Consider the following 24,346-nt stretch of genomic DNA (forward strand, 5'->3'; position numbering starts at 1 on the left):
CATCTTAAAGCAGAGAAAGTAAAAATAACCAATTACACAAGCAGGTTCGGTAACATACTCAAGGTGGTTAATTGTCACATCGAGGAATTCTCTTAAGGTTGGTTAAGTGGCAGATCTAATTTGGAAAACAGGACGGTGAAATCAAAGTCTTTGCTTTGAACTGTCTAAATTGTCCCACAGGTTAGCTCAGTAGGAAACTCGGCAGGGCTTGGGTTCAAAGTCTTAGGATAAGAGAATCATCTTACCATCATTGTCCTCGAGTTATCTGTCTTCATAAGGAGCTGTGAGGTCTCTGCATTAGACACCTACGGCCACCATTTCAGAATTTACAGAGAAGTTCAGATGCCTCCTCTTGAGAGCGGATGTTTGATTTTTAGCTTGGGTCATGCGGTAGCTAGTTGGAGATTCCTAAGTGAAGGATTTCTATTTTATCAGTATGAAAAAGAGTGAGATAGGGACAGGAATGAAAACAAAAACCGAAGAACAAACAAAGAAATAAAATAAACAATACAGGAAAGATCCATAGGCTAGTCGTAAGTAAGACTATGGCCTTATGGGAAATAGGGATTTCTTTCTGGGTTAGGGCAAGGTCTTCTGAAATTTCACCCTACAGATAAAGCTATACTTTTTAATGTGTTCTTTAGTATACTCCCACATGGAAGGAAAGGGTGCTATAATAGGAGTGATTTGACAGATGGATTCTGGGTTTGCTGGGGACTGAGTTTCACTTTTGAGGCCAGAATGAGCTTATATAGAAACTCACACTGCGAGAGGAAACAAATTTCTGGTGGGTGAAGTCCCCCATGGAAAGGAAGGTGTATGGGACCAGGTCCATGGTGGAAGTTGGTAAACGGGCCAAGTGTAACAAACAGACAAACAAACAAACAAACAAAGCGGTGAAGATTAAGTGGCCCTAATTGCCCACATGGAAAGCATGTGCCCCGATAATGGTAGCAGCTACTTTATTAGGTAGGATGACTTCTGCGGCAATTAAGAAAATCTAGGGTGGTGGGGCGGGGGGGGCACCTGGGCAGCTCAGTTAGTTAAGCCATCCAATTTTTTATTTCAGCTCAGGTCATGATTTCAAGGTTCACGGGCTCAAGCCCCACATAGGGGGTCTGCACTGGGCATGGAGACTGCTTAAGATTCTCTCTCCCCCTCTCCCTCTGCCCCTCCCCTGCTCACGTGCACATGCTCTGTCTCTTGAAGAGAAGAGAAGAGAAAGAAGAGAAGAGAAAAGAGAGAAGAGAAGAGAGAGAAGAGAAGAGAAGAGAAGAGAAAAGAAAAGAAAAGAAAACCCAACTTGAAATGGCTTAAACAGCAAGCAAATTTTATTGATCACATAACAGGAAATCCCAATAAAGTATAGGGTAAATTCAGCAGTTATTAATCTACCAGTTCAATGACATCATCAAGAGACCAGGTTTTATTCTTTTTACCTTTCTGCTCTATCTTACTGAGTATATCAGCCTTGCCCTCATAATCGCAACATGGTTGCAACAATACCAGATAGGCTATCCAGATGCCGACAGCCAGAAGAATATATTTTGTAGAAATTTCCTAAGGTATCTTTTCTCTTGTCTCATCGGCAAAATGAAACAAAACAAAAAAGAGCGAAGTCATACACTTACCAAATCAAGCACTAGTAAAGGATATACGATTATTATGACTGCTTTACAGTAATAGCAATTTATTCTGGAGATGGAGTCTGGAGTGCCTTTTCTAAAACATGGGCAACTGAATAAAACTGGTGTTCTGAAAACAAGGAAGGCAACCAATAATGTTTATGCCAACACCAGTCAACTAGACTAATGGTTGCTGTGGGCAATGTGATTCCAGGGCTGCCAAATCATTTGATTACTTTTAAAAAGCTGGAACTCTGGATGTTTATGCAAGATCTCCCAATTTTTAAATATTGGCAATGCATTCAAAACATCTTAAAATACATTATGACCAAAATCATCCCATCCAAATAAAACAACTCTGTAGTCCAGATATGTCCTGCAAACTACCAGTTTATGACCTCTGGTTTACGTTATGAATTTATGTAACTAAAACTTTCTCTACTTAGAAAGCAAAGTTCACTTTAACCTTGCCAGTAACTGAATTAGACAAGTTTCTGGGAAAAAAAAAAAACAACTTTAATAAAGTTTTATTCACTTACAGTAAACTTCAAATGACATAGCTAATAAGGATTGCAATAAATGGTGTAGGAAAAAAGATGTTATATGAATCAGAGAATGTTTATATGATTTTGTTGTCAGCGTTCTAATTTGACAGGTTAATTGTCAAAACAATCGAGATGTTCCTAGTTATCTAATGATGAATATACAATGTTCTTCCATCCCTCTCAGTTTCCTGTAATTTACTCAGGGTTTTTATTTGTTTGTTTGCTGGCTTTAAGTAGAGGGTAAATTACTTCTTACTAAATGAGAAAATCAAGATACTCAAAATATTTGAGGAACTAGTAATCAATACAACAGTAAGAAGAGGGGGGTGTCTAGGAAAGTCATCTAATTAGACATGTCAGATTCATAGCTCTTTGTTTAGAATCATCTTCTTTCCCGTGAATATGGAGAATAGAAATCTTAAATTCATACAAAGATTCTCAAGAGTATGTCTCTCTAGAAAATTTTTGTTTAATCTCCTCAAAGTAGAACATGAATCAAGAAATGTTAACATACTCCCAGTCCCTCTCCCATCCAGAAACAAAAAGAAAGAAAGAAAGAAAGAAAGAAAGAAAGAAAGAAAGAAAGAAAGAAAGAAATGTTAACATCCTTGGGTATCAAGAGCAAATAATAAGGGGAAAGTAAGTACATTTCTCTTCCGTCCAGACTGTCCAGTCCTCTAAGTTGATTATTACCCACCACCTGCTTAGTTGCTGCTTCAGACCTTTGGGTTGGAACCCTGAAAAAGACAAGTTCTTAAATGATCAACTTATTCCAAAAATTTAGATATTATATAACTTTTGAACTCTTAAGAAATTAAAATAAATTCTGTGTAGTCACACATCCTATTTTATAGATTATTTGATATATCACAGTGAAGGGGTGGAAACATGGGAAGGTAGGGAAAGAAAGTGAGAAAAACCTCACACTGGGATCCAAATATCCATCTGACTAATTAGTATAATATGAAGAAGGTGAGGGATCAACAGAAAACTTATGAGACATCGGATGATTATTCTATGAGAAATGCCCTCTATTTCACTTCCCTGGGATATATTTCTGAAAAAATGACGAATATTAGGATCATCATCCCTTTCCAGATAAAACCCTTCCATCTTCCTCTTGGGTTTGACCAAACTTAGAAGGAAGACATCTTAGGCGTGACTGGGTGGCTCAGTCGGTTGAGCGTCTGACTTCGGCTCAGGTCATGATCTCGCGGTCCATGAGTTCCAGCCCCGCGTTGGGCTCTGTGCTGACAGCTCAGAGCCTGGAGCCTGCTTCATATTCTGTCTCCCTCTCTCTTCCCCTCCCTCACTCATGCTTTGTCTCTCTCTCTCTCCCTGTCAAAAATAAATACACTTTAAAAAAATCTTTTAAAAAATTTTTTAAAAAAGAAGGAAGACATCTTAGCTCCTATCCTATAATCATACAGACACTGTTCTTAGTGAACATGTTCCAGGAAGACATGGTTAGAACTTCTCTCCTTCATAGTAGGAGTGTGACAAGATTACAACAGTTTGGCTATTGATCTCTTACCTTAGGTGTTGATGTTGTTTTATCCTTAAAAACAGTAGAGGGAAGCACTTTTGTGGCATACTATATTAGGGACAAAAATAATAGTAGGTCATTAGAAATGCTATGCATTTCCAATCTTCGGTATATTTATTTCCTAATTTAAATCATTCCTTACCTCCCCATCACTCATTTAAATTCTACCCAACTTTCAGGGTCTAGTTCAAATTCTAACCACATAGTCAATGGATCTTTTTCTTACTTTAAATTAATCTGACCCCATTCATTTCCCTTTTGACCACATTTTTCTCATTCGTATGACTTGCTTTGGTGCAAAAAAATACACGAGGAATTAAGTGCTCTATATGTATATGCCTAGTTTACACATTAAGCATGTAAACTTTTTGAAAAAAAAATTTAGTTCTTTCCCATTTACCCACAACAGAGTACCAAGTATGAAGAAACAATGTGCTCAGTAATTACTCAAGTGAATGAATCCTACTTTTTATTTCGTAGTGCCTGACTTTTATTGCAGGTTTGCCTACATATGGTCTGTTTTTTATTTTTTATTTTTTATTATTTTTTATTATTTTTTTAACATTTATTTATTTTTGAGACAGAGAGAGACAGAGCATGAACAGGGGAGGGGCAGAGAGAGAGGGAGACACAGAATCCGAAACAGGCTCCAGGCTCTGAGCTGTCAGCCCAGAGCCTGATGCAGGGCTTGAACCCGCAGACCGCGAGATCATGACCTGAGCCGAAGTCGGACGCCCAACCGACTAGGCCACCCAGGCGCCCCTGGTCTGTTTTTTAATATCCTATCTTCCACAGACAATTGTGGCTAATATGGGGCTTATTCTGTCTATATCATCTTAAAAAGTAAAATATAATTTATAATAAAATTTTATATTCTCCAAAGTAAGCATCTAGAAACTATCCTTTGAAGGACACTGTTTACCTCCTATAGCAGAACTAGTCATCATTTCTTGATGATTATGTAACAGTAAAATTATTTTTAACATATGGGGGGTGGGAGGGAGGGGAGGGGAAGGGATGGGCATTGAAGAGGGCATCTTTTGGGATGAACACTGGGTGTTGTATGGAAACTAATTTGGCAATACATTTCATATAATAAAATAAATAAAATAAATAAAATAAAAAAGAATTATTTTTAACAACAGAAAATTAATACCCATACTAATTTATAGATAGTAAGTAGGCCTTGCTTTCTCAGATATACCTGTGTGCTACAATACCTCAGGCTGACCTAGGGAGCACATATCCTGAGAAAGAATCTATAGATTTACAGACGCCATTCACATCCAGCCCAGATGACATTTAAGGAGTCATTTAAGTGACTACCTGATACTTACCAGGAAAGACGAAGTGGACACGGTTGTAGGTATTGGGGGCGGTGGAAAATCTGGCTTCGTAATTAGCTAGTGAAAAGGTAAAAGAAATAAAATAGAATAAAAAATAATGCAAAGATGGGGCCTTGAAAAGAGATGTGCTGAATGGAAAGGCTTCAATCCTTTCTAGACATGGTGAACTCATGATCCTGCCCATGAAAATAGCCTAAACCTGTAGGTTCAAGTGCTTTCATTTAGGTATGCACATGCGATTCAGAAATAAGCTCAGCGCCAGGAGACAGACGACAAAGACGGCACTCTATACAGCAGATTTCTACTCTTCTCGTATTATTAAGTTACCAACTTTTCCGACCGCCATAATTCAGGTTCAGAGGTTAAACGTAGGAATGTAGTGGAAAAGCCCACCTTCTCACATTTTGCATTTTCAAAAAGTTTTGCAGGAAAATCTAGCTTTCATATAAATATTCGCACAGATTTTCACATTCTTCTGAGGAAACAATGGGCTATCGTGGGTTATGTCTCTTGCTGGTATTTCCTTGCGATTAGATTGGAAGCGATATTTAAGAGAGGTTGCTAACTCACAAAAGAAGCTGGAGGCTCAGTGCCCTCTCCTGGCAGATCAGGTGTATGGAGCTTCATCTGAGTCATCTAAAAATAATAATAATAATAATATCTTAAAATGAAATGATCGGTTTCCTAAGTTCAACTTCCAAATAAGCAGTCCTCTCAAGACACGGGAGATCAGAAACTGAGATGACACAAGAGACCAGACAGGAAATCACAGTGGCCCCGCTGCTGCATTCTGCTGTAACCAGAGCTGTTAGAGACAGGTAAGTTTCCATTAAACATCACGGCCAATGGCATTGCCATTAACCAACCTCTGCCCGAATTTCTAAACTTGCAAGACACAGCCAGGGCTTTAAGGGTTATACATATTATATATGCTGTCATGGAACTATACATATCGTTGTCTTTATTGGGACATTTGCAAAAGGGAAAGGGTCCACCTACAGTCAGTGTGTGTGGGCGGGGGGGAGAGAGAGAGAGAGAGAGAGAGATCTGGAGTCTGCCCTCCTTGTTCTCTTTACTTCTTTGCATTTGTGAACTTCAGCAAGGAGCCTCTGCATTTTGGGAAGACTCTTTGGGATTTAAAACAAAGGCAAAGGAGAAATTTCTGAATGTGTAGTTACGGAGCCCCAAATTCTTACTATATACTAACTGGTGGCTGGATTTGTAAAACGCCGCTGAGTAGGAACGATAGAAGAGACAATGAGAGAATCATGAACCGGGGCCCAAGGCAAACACACTACCAACTATGGTTCACCTCTTGGGGTCGTACAGCCTTCACCGTCTGTGGGTTCTTCTTCTGTTTGCGAGGCCTGGTGCCAGTGGTAGACGCTGGCCTGTATATGAAAGCATATCATATACATTGACTTAGCAGTTCCTTCACCATGATGAGGACATTCAAGAGAAGTTTGCCAATTTCCTTTGCCTGTTGCATCATCTTTGGTCATTGACTGGCCTTTCTTCTGTTCTCTAGGACATTCTTAAGGTTTCCTTGTCCTGGAATTCATAATCACCACCACGAATTTTCTTTGTGATTCTCTACAGAGCCCTGAATTCCTAATAACGATGGCACTGAATCAACGGTTGTAAAAATTATGTTATTTCATTAATGATTTATTCACTCAATATTTAGGAAAACCCATTACATGTGAGTAAGTCGGTGTTTTAAAAATGCTAGAAAGACGCTCCAGTGTCAAGACCGTGTTTGAAAGATGAGGCAATCTAGGTGGAAAGCCAGATTCCACCGATTTACTTTGTAAAACTTTGAACATATTTTTAGCCTCTCTGAACGTTTGCTTCCACTTTAGGACAAGTGTAAAGTGCCTGGCTTTGCAAGAGTGTTGTAAGAATTAATATACAATACCTTTTCATCTATAAAATGGCATTAACAGTTAGTACTTCACAACCTTCTTGTGAAGATTAGAGATAATGAATGCAAAAAGACTTAGCACAGCACGTGTCATAAGCTAGCGACCGATAAGAGTTCCATATTTTATTCCTACAATGGGTGTAAAATCCTTAATGATGAGAGTTAGAATAACTTTATTCATTATATTATTAATTATATTTATTAATTATAAATAGAATAGATAGATAAAATAAATAAATAGAATAACTCTATTAATTATATTATTAATTATATTTATTAATTATAAATACAGTGATCAACACAAAAAGACATGTCTTACTGTGCAGGATTTCCCAGTAAAACTGACACCCAGCATCTGGTCCAAGAAAAAATGCATCTGGACTCATTTCAGAGTATTTGAAGGGAACCCTAATTAACTTTGAGAATTTGGGTCAGCTCCTTAAATTTAAAATAAATTAGAGGCCAAAAAGTCCCCAAAGCAAGATAGAAGGCTACCTCTGGACTTTCTTCTGCTTTCGTCTGGGGCTTTGGTGCCAGATTACTATAGCAACCACCACAAATATGACAGCCACGGGAACAGCACCCCGACCACAATGGAGAAGTCTGCAACAAAGAGAAGCAGAGCTGGTGAGGGCATGAGAAATTCACAAATATGCATCACTCTAGTCCTTATTTCTTTTCTCATCACAAATTCCACCTCCCGTTTCCCACCCCCCCGCCCCGTCCAAAACACGCATTCCCTGGAAAATCTCTAATAGTCAATAAAATAAAAATGCATTTTGATCTTGAGTGTTGTAATGTTATGCAGATAGAGAAAGTAAAGGGGAAATCCATATTGTACTAAACATTGCATATGAGGGAGGTCAGGCATCATGCTGCTGAGAATTTTTAGAAGGCTCGACGTCTGTAACCTCTGGAAAGTGTAGGGCTGGGAGAGGAGAGGAGATACGAAGTCAGGAGATGGAAGAAAAGGAGTGGCACACTTTTCACACTCAGCCTTGGAATCAGAGAAAAAGCAAAGGAAGGCTTGAGATCATATTCCTGTCGGTAGCAAATAAGGAGTGAAAACACGAAGACCAGAATTGAGAGCGACACAAGCGAGTGTCTTACTGATGTTGGCTCCAGAGCAGAATGATTACGGACAGAAAAGAGATTATGTGACCCAGTGAACTGCGGAATGATTTGAACACATTTCCTGGATCTAGATGGTGTTTCCTCTGTTTTAATTCCTGATCTAAGTAATGAATGCAACTTCAATCTTTTGCTACCGCAGACATTAATTTCTCTTATAATAGTCAGAAGCTTCAGAGACCAGGAGGTACAAGTTTGAGGGGGCAATGCAAACAACTACTGCTTTCTTATTAGAGCTCAGCAGAGCAATAATAAAATTAAATGTTGCAGAAATGAGAGAAAAACTCCCAAGTGTGAACATGCATACATGCAGACGGAGGCAAATATGTCAGAAGCAGAATTTTAAGATAATGACAAACATTTAATGTTTTCCACCTTGCATAACAATTCCGATCAAAAAGGCCAAAGGAAATAAAATTCTGAAGGGTTTGTGTTGAATATGGTATAGAAATATTCAGAATCAAAAAATGAAAAAAAAGGACTGGCACTAACATTAAAATTGTAACTATTTTCGGAAGACTAACATGGCACCAGAGGAAAGAGGAAATTGACTGCTTCACAAACACCCCTAATTTGAAAGGACAAGGTCTGCAGAGAAAGGTGGGGTATAAGACAGATGAGAAGTATCGTAATTGGAAGTAGGTATGCATTTGAAGATGGAAATAATTGAAGAGTAAATACACTCTTCTGTTTCTGGTAATGGCGGTCTGGGAAATTCAGACTAACTCTCCCACTAAGAGCAACTAAGACATTTTTCCAAAAAAAAAACCAAAAACAAAAGTTGTCAAAGTTATGGAAATATTTGAAAAAAAAAAAATGGGGAACAGGCATCTCAGTGGCTCAGTTGGTTAAGTGTCCAACTCTCGTTCAGGTCATGATCTTGCAGTTCGTGAGTTCGAGCCCCGCTTCTGGGCTGACAGCTCAGAGCCTGGAGCCTGCTTCAGATTTTGTGTCTCCCTTTCTCTTTACCCCTCCCTGTCTCGTGCTTTTCCTCTCTCTCAAAAATAAACAAACATTAAAAAAATTAAATTTAAAAAATAGGGGGAAATGACCTTGGAAAGATTAGTGAGAGGGCAGGAACCCAGAAAGACAGAAAGGAAAATGATCCTGGTCTTGGAAGTTCAGAAATGCAGGAAGGAATGAAAAGTAAATAAACCAAGCATGACCCTGAATTTAAACTATGGCCTTTGAGTGACAATTGTGTGTCATCGGTTGTGACAACGTACCACTCTGGTGGAGGATGTTGATAGTGAGGAAGGCTTTGCGTCAGGGAAGGATGGCGAGGCATCCTTTTCTACTTTCTGCTCACTTTTGCTGTGAACCCAAAACTTTTCTAAAAGGTAATGTCGATTTTTTACAACACCAAATAAAACGAATATGTTCATAATGGCCACTAAAATAATATAAAATAAATACGTAATCTCTGAATTAATAAAAAGAAAAATGGAATGATTAAAATCCTCAGTAAGTCCATAAGAAAGCAAGGAAGAGGAGAAAAAGGAACGTAGAACAGGAGAACAAATAAAAGTCATATAATATGATTGTAGATTACACCCAAGTATATCAGATACTACACTTGATCTTAGCCAAAAGGCCGAGAAGCGATGCACCCAAGTATATCAGTAGTTACCTTTAATTTAAATGGACTAAGTACCCTGGTTTAAAAATATATATCGTAAGACTAAAATTTTAAGAATGTGTATATTTCCACACTTTTCAAAAACAGACAGATATAAAACACGATGCTTCAGAAAGAATGAAAGTACGAGTACGGAAAAATGTTATGCCAATGCAAAGGAGACCAACAGAAATTTGGTATAGCTATATTAGTCTTACTATAGACTTTAAAAAGCATGAACGGGTTCCTAGGTGGCTCAGTCAGCTAAGCGGCCGACTTCAGTTCAGGTCACGATCCCATGGCTTGTGAGTGCAAGCCCCTCATCAGGCTCTGTGCTGACAGCTCAGAGCCTGGAGCCTGTTTTGGATTCTGTCGCCTTCTCTCTCTGCCCCTCCGCTTCTCGCGCACTGTCCTCCTCCCTCTCAAAAAGAAGCCAACACTAAAAAAAAACTTGTAAAAGAAGAAGACTGGAGATCCACAGAAGCATTGCATGCGGATTAAAGTGCCAATTCACTGAGAAGACATAACAATTCTAAACTTTTATGTAATCGTAGCGTGGTCGCAAAATATATAAGCACTGGTAGAACAAGAAGTCATAACCAAATTCACAGTTATAGTGAGGGATTCTAAGACTCCTGGCTCAGTAACTGATAGCACAAACAAACAAGATATCAGTAGGGATTGATATACACACACACGGTGAACAAAGGTGGCCTCACAAACATAGAAAATGCTGCAGAGAACAACCGTGGAATACATATTTTTGTGTGCACAGACAGAAACATGGGCACATGCCGAGCCATGCAGCAAGCAAGTCTCCACATATATCAACAGATTCTTACCCTAGTCGTTTCTCTGATCCTTATGGGATTATGTTAAGTATTAATCTAACAACACGTGGAAAGTCTGAATAAGCACACACGTTAAGAAACATATGTCTAAGCATTTCAAGGGCCAAAGAAGAGAGAAAAGGGAGAACACAGTATAATTTGAATCAAACGATAATGAAAATATCCTTTAGCAAATGGGCGACAACTAAGAGAGGTCTTAGAGAAAAATGTATGGATTTATAAACCTCAAAAAAATGTATTGAAAAAGGGGGCTGAAAGTTAATGAACCAAATACCCCTTTCGAGAATTTATTTAAGACAAATAAACTTAAGGAAAGGGACTGGAATAGGATAAATTACAGTATAAATTGAAATAGCAAACAAAATGTAAAAAAAGGAAAACAAATAATAAAAAAATAATAACAATTGAAAATTTGTATTTGGATGATATTTAAAAAGAGAAAAAAAATGATTCTATAGATTACATTGATAGAAAGAAAAGTGAGGGGGAGCCTGGGTGGCTCAGTCGGTTAAATATCCAACTCGCTTTTGGCTCAGGTCATGAACTCATGGTTCGCGGGTCCAACTCCACGTTGGGCTCTTTGCTGACAGTGTGGAGCCTTCTTGAGATTCTTTCTCTCCCCCTCCCTCTGCCCTTCCCCTGCTCACACTTGCTCACGCCCTCTCTCTCTCAAAATAAATAAATAAACTTAAAAAAAGTAAATGTGATGGCCAAATTAAATTTAGATAAAGCAGAAAAAATGTATAGGAAACCATAATATAACAAAATTTATATATGAAAAAATTAAAAGCCTGAAGGGTTTTATAACTACTAAAGAAATTGGCTCTTCTATTCTTATACAAGGTATTCCAGAGAATATAAAAAATGAATACTTTCTAATTCATTTTCTATGCATAACATACCATAACAACACCCACACTGAGCAAGTACAGTATAAAGAAATTACGGGACAGTATCACTCACAGGCATAAAATAGCAAACTTCATCGATCAATATGTGTAAGACACACTGTTTCTATGTTGAGTTTATCCAAAGATTGCAAAGTTAAATACATGTTCACATATCAATCAATTTACTTTGAAATACTAGCTGAATAAAGGGGTAAGAAATCTCACCCAATAAAGAAAGAAAATGTCTTTGATTTAATTCTCAGCAAAGTAGGAATAGAAGTGAATTTTCCTAATCTGAAGAAGATCTAAATATGTACAGAATACCTTCATATACTGGGACAAAATACTGCAAGTCTCTCCTTTGAGATTGGAAGAAAAACAAAGAAACTTTTTATCACTATTTTTATTCTGCGTTGTACGGGAGGCTCTATTCAGTGAAGGAAAACAAATGCAAGAATTAAAATTGTAAAGATTAGAGAGATACGAACAAAGCTGTCATTTTCTGAAATAATATGATTATGTAGGAAATCTGCTAAAATTTACAGATAAATTACTAGAATTATTAAGAGAGGTAGTATAGGTGCCTGACACAAAAATGAATATACAAAAATTAGTTGAATTTCTATATTCTAGTAATAGCTGAAAAATATTTTTCAAAAGAGCCCATTTAAAATATACAGTAAAACTTAAATTCCTAGAAACAAACCTAATAAAATATATGCAAAATTGTTGTGGTGAAGCTACCAAGTATTAGCTGGCAAAATTAAGAAAAACTAAATAAACGGATAGACATTTTGTCAATAGATTTGGAATTCAATAGCTTATATGTGCTCATTGTTCCCATAGAGACCACAGATGTGGTCTATGTTAAATGAAAATCCCAACAGGAATTGTGTGTGTAACTTGAGAATATATGTGAAAGTACAAAAAACTACTCACCAAATCATTCATAAAGAACAGAGTTAAAGGACCACCTAGATCAAAATTATTTCAAAGACCTGGTGGTAAAAGAGTGCCAGAGTACACAGATAAATAGGACCACCAGAAAAGAACAGATATCCCAGAAAGACACATATATGAACACTTGCTTTATTAGATAAGTGTCACTGTGGGTCCTTAGGGAAGGATCATCATATGAATGATGATGTGACAATTGGGCATCCATCTGGGATAAAAATGAAATTAAACATTTGCATCATACACAAAACAATTTCAGATAGAGACTTAAATTTGAAAAGAGAATAAAATAATGCTTTTTAGAAGACAATACACAAATATATATTCACAATTTCAGAGTAGGGAAAATTTCCTTTAAAAAGGACACACACACACACACACACACACACACAACTAACAATAAGGAAATGATGAAAAAATTGACTCTACTGCATTAAAAACTTCTGATAATCACATAACACCACAAAAAGCATAAGAAAACTCAGAAGGAGGGAAGTTATTTTTAACATATATAACTGAAAAGAGTTTATATGAAAAATATAATATTAAAACATATACAAGTGAATAAAAAGGTGGGGAGAGACAACTCACTAGAAATACAAAAAGGCTTAAACAAATTCTTCACAGAAAATATAATCCAAATGGCCAAAAGATAAGGAAATATTCTTTTATTATTCAGAGTGGTAGTAGTTACAGAAAGCAAAATTAAAAACCCAACATGCCGTCACAAAAACTTAGCCAAAAGGGCTAAAATTTGCTATCTGCCAATGGCAAACGGCTTAAAGGTCGTAGAACAATAGGAACTTATACTCACTGCTGCTGGGAGTGTTAATTTGTACAACCACCCTGGAAACAATTTGGTATGATATAGTTAAGATAAATAGATTTGAATGTGGGGTGCCTGGGTGACGCAGCCAGTTAAGCCTCCGACCTTGGATTTCGGCTCCAGTCACCATCTCAAGGTTCATGAATTCGAGCTCCACATGGGCTCTGTGCTGATAGCGCAGAGCCTGCTTGTGATTCTCTGTCTCTGTCTCTCTCTCTCTCTCTCTCTGCCCCTCCCCGACTTATCTTCACTCAAAAATAAATAAGCATTTAAAAAACTGGACTTGAATGATAACATTTATGGAAATTTTTTTCAACATAGCCTTGAAGTATCCATAAAAGCAGTAAGAAAGGAAATTGTCATATCTATATCTATATCGATATATCTATATCTATATCTATAGATCTATATAGATCTATAGATATAGATATAGATATATCGATATAGATATATCTATATAGATATATTTATATAGATATTTATATAGATATATCTATAGATATAGATATATCTATATCTTATCTAGATCTATATCTAGATATAGATATAGATAGATATCAAGATATAGATATATAATTACACCAATACATGACAAAATTGTGATATTATGCACAATAGCAAAAATAAACTAATTCCAGATACATGATTTTGAAAACATGGTATAGAGGAAAGGGTTAACCTTCAGAAGGAGAGAGGACATTAGGACAGGTATGGGGCCAAGGGAGGAGATGTCTGGACTGCTGGCAATGCTCTGTTCCTTTGCCCAGATTGCATTGTATGAATACTCATTTTATAATTTATATTACATATATATATATGTTATAGTATAAATGTATCTAAATAATATATGGAATGTATCTATTTATATGTTTTCTGTATAAATTTTACTGAAAAAATGGCTTTAATTAAGTAAGCTTGAAAGCCCATGGTTATATATGGCCATACTATAGAGCAGGGATCTTAACCTTTTATGTGCCACAGATCATTTTGGAAATCTGATAAAACCTGTAAGCCCTTTCCCTGAATGTTTTTTTTTTAATTAAAAAAATTTTTTTTAACGTTTATTTATTTTTGAGACAGAGAGAGACAGAGCATGAACAGGGGAGGGTCAGAGAGAGAGGGAGACACAGAATCTGAAACAGGCTCCGGGCTCTGAGCAGTCAGCACAGAGCCCGACGCGGGGCTTGAACCCACATACCGCAAGTTCGTGACCTGTGCTCGAACCCACATACTGCGAGATCGTGACCTGAGCCGAAGTCGGACGCTTAACCGACTGAGCCCCCCAGGCACCCCTCCCTGAATGTTTTTAAATTCATTAATAAAATGTATAGAACTAAAAGGAAGCCAATGATATTGGAATACACTTGTCAAAATATTATAAAACAATCTGTGATATAGTTAAATATTTGCTTCTTTTTAAGCCCTAAATTATAAGATCTAATGGTAGATTAATAACCACCATAATTTCAAACTAGAGATACATATATGTGATACTTAAAGATTCATGTAGCCATCAGCCCTCAACAGGTACAAAAAGATCGAGATCATACCATGCATATTTTCAGATCACAATGCTATGAAACTTGAAATCAACCACAAGAAAAAGTTTGGAAAGCCCTCAAATACATGGAGGTTGAAGAATATTCTCCTAAAGAATGAATGGGTTAACCAGGAAACTAAAGAAGAAATAAAAAATACATGGAAGCAAATGAAAATGAAAATATGACAGTCCAAACCCTTTGGGATGCAGCAAAGACAATCCTAAGAAGAAAATACATTGCAATTCAGGTCTATCTCAAGAAGCAAGAAAGGTCCCAAATATACAGTCTAACTTTACATCCAAAGGAGATAGAAAAGCAAATAAAGCCTAAAGCCAGCAGAAGAAGGGAAATAATAAAGATTAGAGCAGAAATAAATGATATAGAAACAAACAAACAGACAAAATACAGAACAGATCAACGAAACTAAGAGCTGGTTTTTTGAAAGAAGAAACAAAATTGATAAACCCCCTAGCCAGACTTATCAAGAGAGAGAGAGAGAGAGAGAGAGAGAGAGAGAGAGAAAACCCAAACAGATAAAATAACAAATGAAAGAACAGAGATCACAACCAACACCACAGAAATACAAACAATTTTAAGAGAATACTATGAAAAATTATACGCCAACAAACTGGGCAATCTGGAAGAAATGGACCAATTCTTAGGGACTCATGCACTACCAAAACTGAAACAGGAAGAAATAGAAAATTTGAAAAGACACATAACCAGCAAAGAAATTGAATAAGTTATCAAAAATCTCTCAACAAACACGAGTCCTGGGCCAGAAGGCTTCCCACGGGAATTCTACCAGACATTTAAAGCAGAGTTAATACCTATTCTTTTCAAACTGACCCCCAAAAATAGAAATGGAAAGAAAGCTTCCCACCTCATTCTATGAAGCCAACATTACCTTCATTTTAAAACTAAACAAAGACCCCCCTGAAAAGGAAAATTACAGGCCAATATTCCTGGCAAAACTGGATGCAAAAATTCTCCACAAGATACTAGCAAATTGAATTCAACAGTACATTGAAAGAATTATTCACCACAATCAAGTGGAATTTATTCCTGGGCTGCAGGTCTGGTTCAGTATTCACAAATCAACCAATGTGACATACCACATTGTAAAAAGAAAGGATAAAAAGTATATGAGCCTCTCAATGGATGCAGAAAAAGCATTTGACAAAATACAGCATCTTTTCTTGATAAAAAACCTCAAGAAAGTAGGGATAGAAGGAACATAATTCAAAATCTTAAAGGCCATATACAAAAGACTCACAGATAATATCATCCTCAATGGGAAAAAACTAAGAGCTTCCCCTCTAAGGTCAGGAACACAACAGGGATGTTCACTGTCACCACTGCTATTCAGCATAGTGTTGGAAGTCCTAGCCTCATCATTCAGAAAACAAAAAGAAATAAAAGGCATCCAAATCGGCAAGGAGGAAGTCAAATTTTCACTTTTCATAGATGACATGACACTCTATGTGGAAAACCCAAAAGGCTTCACCAAAAAACTGCTAGAACTGATCCATGAATTCAGCAAATTCATAGGATATAAAACAATATACAGAATTTGGTTGCATTTCTATACACCAATAAGGAAGCAGCAGAATGAGAAATCAAGAAATCGATCCTATTTATAATTGTACCATAACCCATAAAATACCTAGGAATAAACCTAACCAAAGAGGTAAAAGATCTGTACACTGAAAACTTGAGAAAGCTTCTGAAAGAAATTGAAGAAGACGCACACAAAAAAGGAAAAACATTCCATGTTTATGGGTTAGAAGACCAAATATTACTAAAATGTCTATACTACCCAAAACAATCTACACATGCAGTGCAATCCCTATCCAAATAACACCGGCATTTTTCATAGAGTTAGAACAAACAATTCTAAAATTTGTAGGGAACCAGAAAAGACTCCAAATAGCTAAAGTAACGTTGAAAAAGAAAATCAAAGCTAGAGGCATGAAAATTCTGGACTTCAAGCGATATTACAAAGCTGTAATCTTAAGACAGTATGGTACTGGCACAAAAATGGACAGAAATCAATGGAACAGAATAGAGAACCCAGAAATGGACCCATAAATGCATGGCCAATTCATCTTCAACAAAACAGGAAAGAATACCCAATGGAAAAAAGACAGTCTCTTCAGCAAATGGTATTAGGAAAACTGGGCAGTGACATGCAGAAGAATGAACCTGGACCAACTTTCTTATACCATACACAAAAATAAATCCAAAATGGATGGAAAACCTAAATGTGAGACAGGAAGCCATCAAAATCCTACAGGAGAATGTAGGCAGCAACCTCTTTGACCACAGCAACTTCTTACTAGACAAGTCTCCGCAGGCGAGGGAAACAAAAGCAAAAATGAACTATTGGGACCTCCTCAAGATAAAAAGCTTCTGCACAGCTAAGGAAACAATCAACAAAACTGAAAGCCACCCGACAGAACGGGAGAAGGTATTTGCAAATGACATATTGGATAAAGGATTAGTATCCAAGATCTATAAAAAAACTTATCCAACTCAACACCCAAAAAACAAATAACCCAGTGAAGAAATGGGCAGAAGACATGAACAGACACATCTCCAAAGAAGACATCCAGATGGCTAACAGACACATGCTCAACATCACTCATCATCAGGGAAATCCCGATGTTTATAGCTGCATTGTCAGCTATAGACAAATTATGGATAGAGCCCAAATGTCCATCACCTGATGAATGTATAAAGAAGATGTGGTATGTATATATATATATATATATGTGTGTGTGTGTGTGTGTGTGTGTGTGTGTGTGTGTATACACACAACAGAATATTGCTTGGTGATCAAAAAATACTGAAATAACACGGATGGAACTAGAGTGTATTATGCTAAGCGAAATAAATCAGTCAGAGAAAGACAAATATCATATGATTTCACTCATATGTGAAATTTAAGGAACACAACAGATGAACATAAGGGAAGGAAAGGGAAAAATAAGATAAAAAGAGAGGGAGGTAAGCCATAAGAGACTCTTAACAATAGAGCACAAGTTGAGGTTTGCTGGAGGGAGGTGGTGGGGGGATGGGCTAGATGGGTGATGGGCGTTAAGGAGGGCACTTGTTGGGATGAGCCCTGGGTGTTATATGTAAGTGATGAATCACTGAGTTCTACTCCTGAAACCAACACTATACTGTATGTTAACTAACTTCAATTTAAATAAATAAATTTTTGGGGCCCCTGGGTGGCTCAGTCGGTTGGGCACCCGACTTGGGCTCAGGTCATGATCTCACAGTCCGTGAGTTCGAGCCCCGCGTCGGGCTCTGTGCTGACAGCTCAGAGCCCGGAGCCTGTTTCGGATTCTGTGTCTCCCTCTCTCTGACCCTCCCCCGTTCACGCTCTGTCTCTCTCTGTCTCAAAAATAAATAAACGTTAAAAAAAAATTTTTAAAAATAAATTTTTAAAAAATAAAGATTTATGTAGCAACCACAATGTGATATAAAAATATATATAATTTGTATGGGTGACAAAGTCATGGGAACTACTAATACCATGGTGGTTTGTTGCCTTACATCCCTGTAATCGTAGAAAATTCTGAATTCTAGTTAGAATTTAATAAAAATAGAAATGGAATTTTTCTCATTCAGGTTTAGATGTGAAGCCTGGATATCATGAAAACTATCCGCTGAGGTCTGTCCTTTTGGAGACAGGACACTTTCCTGAATTAGAGGACTTTCACCAGTCTGGTGGAGGCTTTCCTTGACGGTTGGGTCAGAGGTAGTACCAGAAATGGAAACAAAAACAAAACAAAAAGAAAACCTAACGGATGAAGTTGAATCTTGACACAGTGGTTTTAACAAGGAGAATAAGTGATTCGGAGAAAAACGTCCCCACATGTATCATGAACTACTCCAGCTGCCTCCTTGATTCCCTTAAGATATAAATTTGATGTAGTATAATGTATCTTTGCATCGCCAGTCCTTGGATTTAAAGTTTTCAAGAAATACTTTAACAATGTGTGTTGGAGTTTATTCTCCTTTATTGGATGATATGCAATTGAGGGGAAAAAAGCATAAAAATATAAAAAAAGATTAGGTTTAAAATAATATGCAGAGGTAGAATACATATAGAATCTATGCCTTCAGAAATAAAAGCTATAAAGAGTCTAAGTAAATTTAGGGTGGCATCTGCTTGGTCTTCTGAACAAAATCACAACAGATTACAAAAAAAGAAGACATGAAATGAGAAGATAATAGAATGATATGGAAGTGGTTTAAGGAGGGGTGCCTGGGTGGCTCAGTCTGTTGAGCATCTGACTTCGGCTCAGGTCATGATCTCACGGTTCTTGAGTTTGAGCCCCATGTCGGGCTCTGTGCTGATAGCTCAGAGCCTGGAGCCTGCTTTGGATTCTGTGTCTCCCTCTCTCTCTGTTCCTCCTCTGCTGTGTTCTCTTTCTCTTTCCCTCTCAAAAATAAATAAAGATTTTTTAAAAAAGTGCTTTAAGGAAACTCAAAAATGTCACTGAATATTTTAAAATGTCACTATAAAAAAATAAAATATAATAAAATGTCATTATAACTAATAAATAGGAGTCTTAACATTGCCAAAAATTCACCATATTTTACAGAAAATAATTTTGAAAGACTTTCCCAAAAATAACAGGCAATAGACAATGCCAAAAAAAAAAAAGATAATAAAGCCACCTAGTTAAGATATTTGCTACAAATAATTTATATTTCTGAATTAGAAACCAAAGAAGTGGAACAGAATCCATTTTAAAATCTGTAATAATAGACACATTCCTGGAACTGAAGAATCAAATCCTCACTTTGAAAGACCTCACTGTCAAACGATCGAAATAATAAAAAGAAAACATTACCCAGGCATAACATGATGACTGGTTCTCATTAAGTAGCAATTCTAAAAACATTTAAGAGAAAAGAAACATTATTGTTAAAGGGTTATTTAACGACACCAACAAACAAAATAAGGGTAGCCTCAGGTTTTGAACTTTGAATATCAGTATCTACTTCTCAAGAGTCATGAAGTTAAAACTGTGAGTTAAAAAATCTAATCCAATCCTACCTGCTATTCATGTTTTCTACTTAGCAACAGAGTTAAATCCTTAAAAATGTTAAGTTTCATGTAAGAAGAAAGAAGAAATTACTAATGGAAGTGATTTAGCTAATCAAGAGAAGAAACAAAGTTCAACATGAGGGAAGTCATAGTTTAAAAGGATTTTTAGGGGATTTAGGTGGACAGAAACAAAGTAAATTATAGCTCAGAAGCATCAGAATTATATATATATGTAATAAAGCATATATATAATTAAGCATCAGAAGTAAATGCTATTCTTTCTTGAGAAGTCTAGCAAAGAACCAGTAATTGTTTTTAATTTTTTTTTAACTTTACTTTTATTTAATTTTGAAAGACAGAGTGAGACAGGGCACGAGTGGTGGACAGGCAGAGAGAGAAGGAGACACAGAATCTGAAGCAGGCTCCAGGCTCTGAGCAAGCATTCAGCACAGAGCCCGATGCGGGGCTTGAACCCATGAACCATGAGATCATGACGTGAGCCACAGTCAGACACTTAACCAACTGAGGCACCCAGGCACCCCAGAACCAACAATTTTTTTTTTTTAAATAGCCCAAACGTCAGAAGTAGATGCCATTTTTTTCTTGGGAAGCCAACAGAGAATCTGAACTTGGGACAGATGGTTTGGTCAGGCCCGTCCCCATCTGCACCCCCATCCCTTGTGTATGCAGAATAATAGTGGGCTATGCCTCTGGGCAAAGACCCAAGAACTGCTCTCTAGAAGCAATGGGGGATTCAAGAGCCTGAAGAACAGAATGGAGGCTAACTGCAGATGCCCACAGTAGATGAGACAGAAAAGGGAGGATCAAGGAAAGAGCATGGAGGAAAAGCAGCTCTCTCGAGAAGTAAATGCAATGAAGAGCTCTCTCCTGGGCCAAGTACTCTTCCCCATGGCGACTGGAGGTGAGGATTCCCCACCCTGGCTGCTTACCACTCCGAAGTCCTAGAGGGAGGTCTCTCTATCTACCGATAGAGCTCACATCCGGATGTCCCATCCAGAGAGGTATCAGGAGGTACAACAAGCACAAAAACATACAAAGAAAACCCATGCAAGCTAATTCGAGTCAGCCTAATCCCACATTCAACAAGGGTCCCATATTCTGAAGAAAAAAACAGCACAGTGAAATAAGAGACAGGGTGAAAGACAAATCAATCAAACTCAAAAGAAATAGAGATGATTCAAGGGACAGCAGTGAACCTACAAAAATAACCAAAGCCAGATTCTTAAAGAGTTTTATGAGGATTCTATATCTATACATTAAGCCAAGCCCGCTATGAAAATAGAATAATCATAAAGCGAGAAAATGGGGGAAATTAAAATAGGATTGCAACTCTAAAGTTTGAGGAGATCTTTTCGTATGTCGAGCAGGAGCATAAGGACTAGAAAATATGATTGAAAAGTTGTTAGAAACCTTGAAGATTAATATTCTAGATTCAATATTTACGGAACAAGAATTCCAAGAGGAGAGAAAAAAGGCGACGAAATCTAATTTACTACGAACTACAAGCTCGGAAGAGGAGAGCAAGACGCGTAATGTTACCTACGGAAGACCACTGTGGAGTCATCACAGTCAGGAGGGGCCCATCCTTCTTTGCACTGACACTGGAGCTCATGGTCACACACCTAGACAAGCAGTGATCCTGTCAGTTTCCACACTAGGCTGACCACCAACCCAAGGAGCCTGTTCATCCGTTCAGAAGAAGGACTAACCCCTGCTCTGCACCCTTGCAACTACCTACATAGTGTCTGGATCCATCATGGGAATTTCAATACCAGATGCGTGGAAGAAATTTTTTTTCATCGAACCAAACTATTGAGCGGTTAGGCAAACTTAGTATCATTGAGCGCTGAAACGGTACTTCAGCATCGTCAGGACTGACCCGAACTTCCAAAAGATTCGGCGAGCTTGGGGAAATGTTTTCAAAACTTACGGCATGCCCTTTGCACTTGGAGGAGCAGTTGGTCGATTTGTAGGCTCTTTCGATATCCACACATTCTGCGTTAATGCAAACCTGAAAGTGATGTGAAAACAACACTGAGTTCACATCAATCCCCAATGGCTTCAGTTCTGCAAATTGCTCAGCCTTTGGAATTTAGTCTTATATTATTAGCCATTACTATTGTTATCAAACTTACCTTTTTAAAAATTTTTTAAAATTATTATTATTTTTTATTTTGAAAGAGAGAGAGAGACAGAGCACAAGCAGGGGAGGGACAGAGAGAGAGGGAGACCCAGAATCCCAAGCAGGCTCCAGGCTCCGAGCTATCAGTGCAGAACCCAACGTGGGGATCAAACCCACAAGCCCTGAGATCATGACCTGGGCCAAAGTCGAATGCTTAACCGACTCAGCTACCCAGGTGTCCCCAAACTGACCTTTTTATTGGGGAAATCACAACATTCTTTTGCAAATAAGAATATGGGATCTAGATAATACTTATTTTAAATATTTAGAAAGTTCTCTAGAGAATATTTCCTTATTTGACTTCATTCCTCATGGGTCATTCTGTTTATCTACCCCTTCAGTCCACTCCTAGGACAAATATTTAGCACTGAGCTAAGCATTGCACATGATACAAGGCACCCATTCCAAACAAAAACATTATGGAAAGCATGTTAATATCATGTCATCTGGAATATTAAAACAATTATCATTTATCTAAAAATTAGTATTTTTTATTATTCTCTTTATTATTATCAGAATGGCTTATAATTTATTGAGACCCTACTGATTTGGGGGCAATAAAATTTACCTAGGTTTAATAACCTAGTACTAAGCACATAATAGTTGCTTGTTAAATAATACTGATGGGGTGAATGTAGGCATGCATAAAAGAATGGCATAAGCATTGCTTTGAAAACTGTCCTCCGTGGAACAGAAGGAGGCCTTGAGTAGCAAACATAAGACAAAAAAACAAGACCAAAGAACATTTTGATTAAAAGCTACACTTTCAACTTACCTTCCTGTGTCCACACTTAGTTCCATTAGCTACCATGCCTATTTCTGGACTGCTGTCGTCAGGATCAAACAGTTTACATGTCAGGAAAGTTACTATATGTCCTCTCCAGGGCAAATTATCTGACCCACCTTGACAGAACAACTTCCCACACAGGGCATCGCTGAGGAAAAGCCAAAATTTGCTGCAGTTAGAATACCAGGATCCAAATTGCAGTTTTCCCCAAATGTAACACAGCTCCCTATCGGTATTTAATTAATGGCATTTCTCCCTAGAGCAGAGATTCCTAGTTCTCCTTATATCAAAGTTCCCTTTGTTCTTCGGTAATAGAACTAGAGAATAGTAACAAGAAACATTGCTACTCAAAAACAAAAAACAAAACACAACAAAATCCTGATTTCCCAGGTTCTTGGGCGGCTAATTTTTGGCCAACTGCCTAACTAAGTTCCGGCCAACTGGAAGAAAGCAGAATCTTGCGTGCAAATTCTTGCAGGTGGCCTTACATGAAAGAATATGTCTTATTCCTCCTTTTTTTCCTCCTTTTGGCTTATTGGAATGCAGTGGCTGCAGCTGGAGAAGCCATGACAGACCAAAAGAAACACTTGGGAATGAAGGTCATTTTCAAGATAAAGGAAAATGGACTTGTAACATCATGAAGGGCACACAGGGAGTCCGTTTCTATTTTGTTTCAGCTAAGGTACTTTTTTTTTTTACTTAATTTATTTGGAGAGAGACAGAGACAGTGTAAATGGGGGAGGGGCAGAGAGAGAGGGAGAGAGAGAGAGAATCCCAAACAGGCTCCGTGCTGCCAGCATGAAGCCTGATGCGGGGCTCGAACCCACGAATCGAGAGATCATGACCTGAGCGGAAACCAAGAGTCAGACGCTTAACCGACTGAGCCACCCAGGTGCCCTAAGGTTACTTCTTATTTTCATGAACTGCACTGAGGAATTTTCCCCACTGTAACTGTGTCTATCTAAGGCTGAGTCTTGGGTGACACACCAAGGCATCATGTATGGTTACTGGAAGAACTATCTCCCTGCAAGTAAAGATGACACAGCTCAGCACTCAGTAAAGCCATCCACTTACTGCCAAGGTGAATAAAGTCGATGCCAATAAAATTGGAGTCAATTGCTTCATGCAGAATTCAGAGCAGGGCTCAGAAAAACTATTCTGAGAGTGACAGAATCAGATTCTTCTAATGCTTCTGGTAGGAAATGTGACTGCGGAGTGGAGAAAGGCATACATTCTCTCCAAAACGGAGAAGGTGTTTTTCTGGAGTCACTTGATACAGAAGGCTCTAGAGCACAGAGAATTCCAGGCGTAGTCTCCACTACAGCCAATGACTACTCAGAAGTGACTAGGAGGTCGGGCCGTGGAAAGAATGATACGTTTGTGCCGCTAGTTGCGGAAATGACCCAGTGCTCATACAAACGGTTATACAGGACAATAGCGTGCGCACATGCTCATAGGGAAACGGAGCTACTCTGCTCTCTTTCGCAC

The 24,346-nt window shown here is 37.8% G+C and overlaps 1 protein-coding gene and 1 pseudogene across 1 annotated transcript in view; both read right to left on the reverse strand.

The window, feature by feature from the left end:
• Nucleotides 1-1,309: 1,309 nt before the first annotated feature.
• ADAM28 (ADAM metallopeptidase domain 28) overlaps nucleotides 1,310-24,346 on the reverse strand; it is a 74,271-nt gene continuing 51,234 nt past the window's right edge. The window contains 10 exon segments of the mRNA XM_042934541.1: nucleotides 1,310-2,907; nucleotides 3,705-3,764; nucleotides 5,054-5,119; nucleotides 5,633-5,698; nucleotides 6,375-6,453; nucleotides 7,482-7,557; nucleotides 7,560-7,589; nucleotides 21,433-21,511; nucleotides 21,820-21,900; nucleotides 22,847-23,006. Coding sequence (XP_042790475.1) covers nucleotides 2,887-2,907; nucleotides 3,705-3,764; nucleotides 5,054-5,119; nucleotides 5,633-5,698; nucleotides 6,375-6,453; nucleotides 7,482-7,557; nucleotides 7,560-7,589; nucleotides 21,433-21,511; nucleotides 21,820-21,900; nucleotides 22,847-23,006 — 718 coding nt within the window. The 3' untranslated portion in view covers nucleotides 1,310-2,886.
• Nucleotides 9,613-9,723, reverse strand: LOC122218866 (annotated as a pseudogene).

Source organism: Panthera leo, chromosome B1 (genome assembly GCF_018350215.1).
Source record: "Panthera leo isolate Ple1 chromosome B1, P.leo_Ple1_pat1.1, whole genome shotgun sequence".
NCBI classification, from domain to species: domain Eukaryota; kingdom Metazoa; phylum Chordata; class Mammalia; order Carnivora; family Felidae; genus Panthera; species Panthera leo.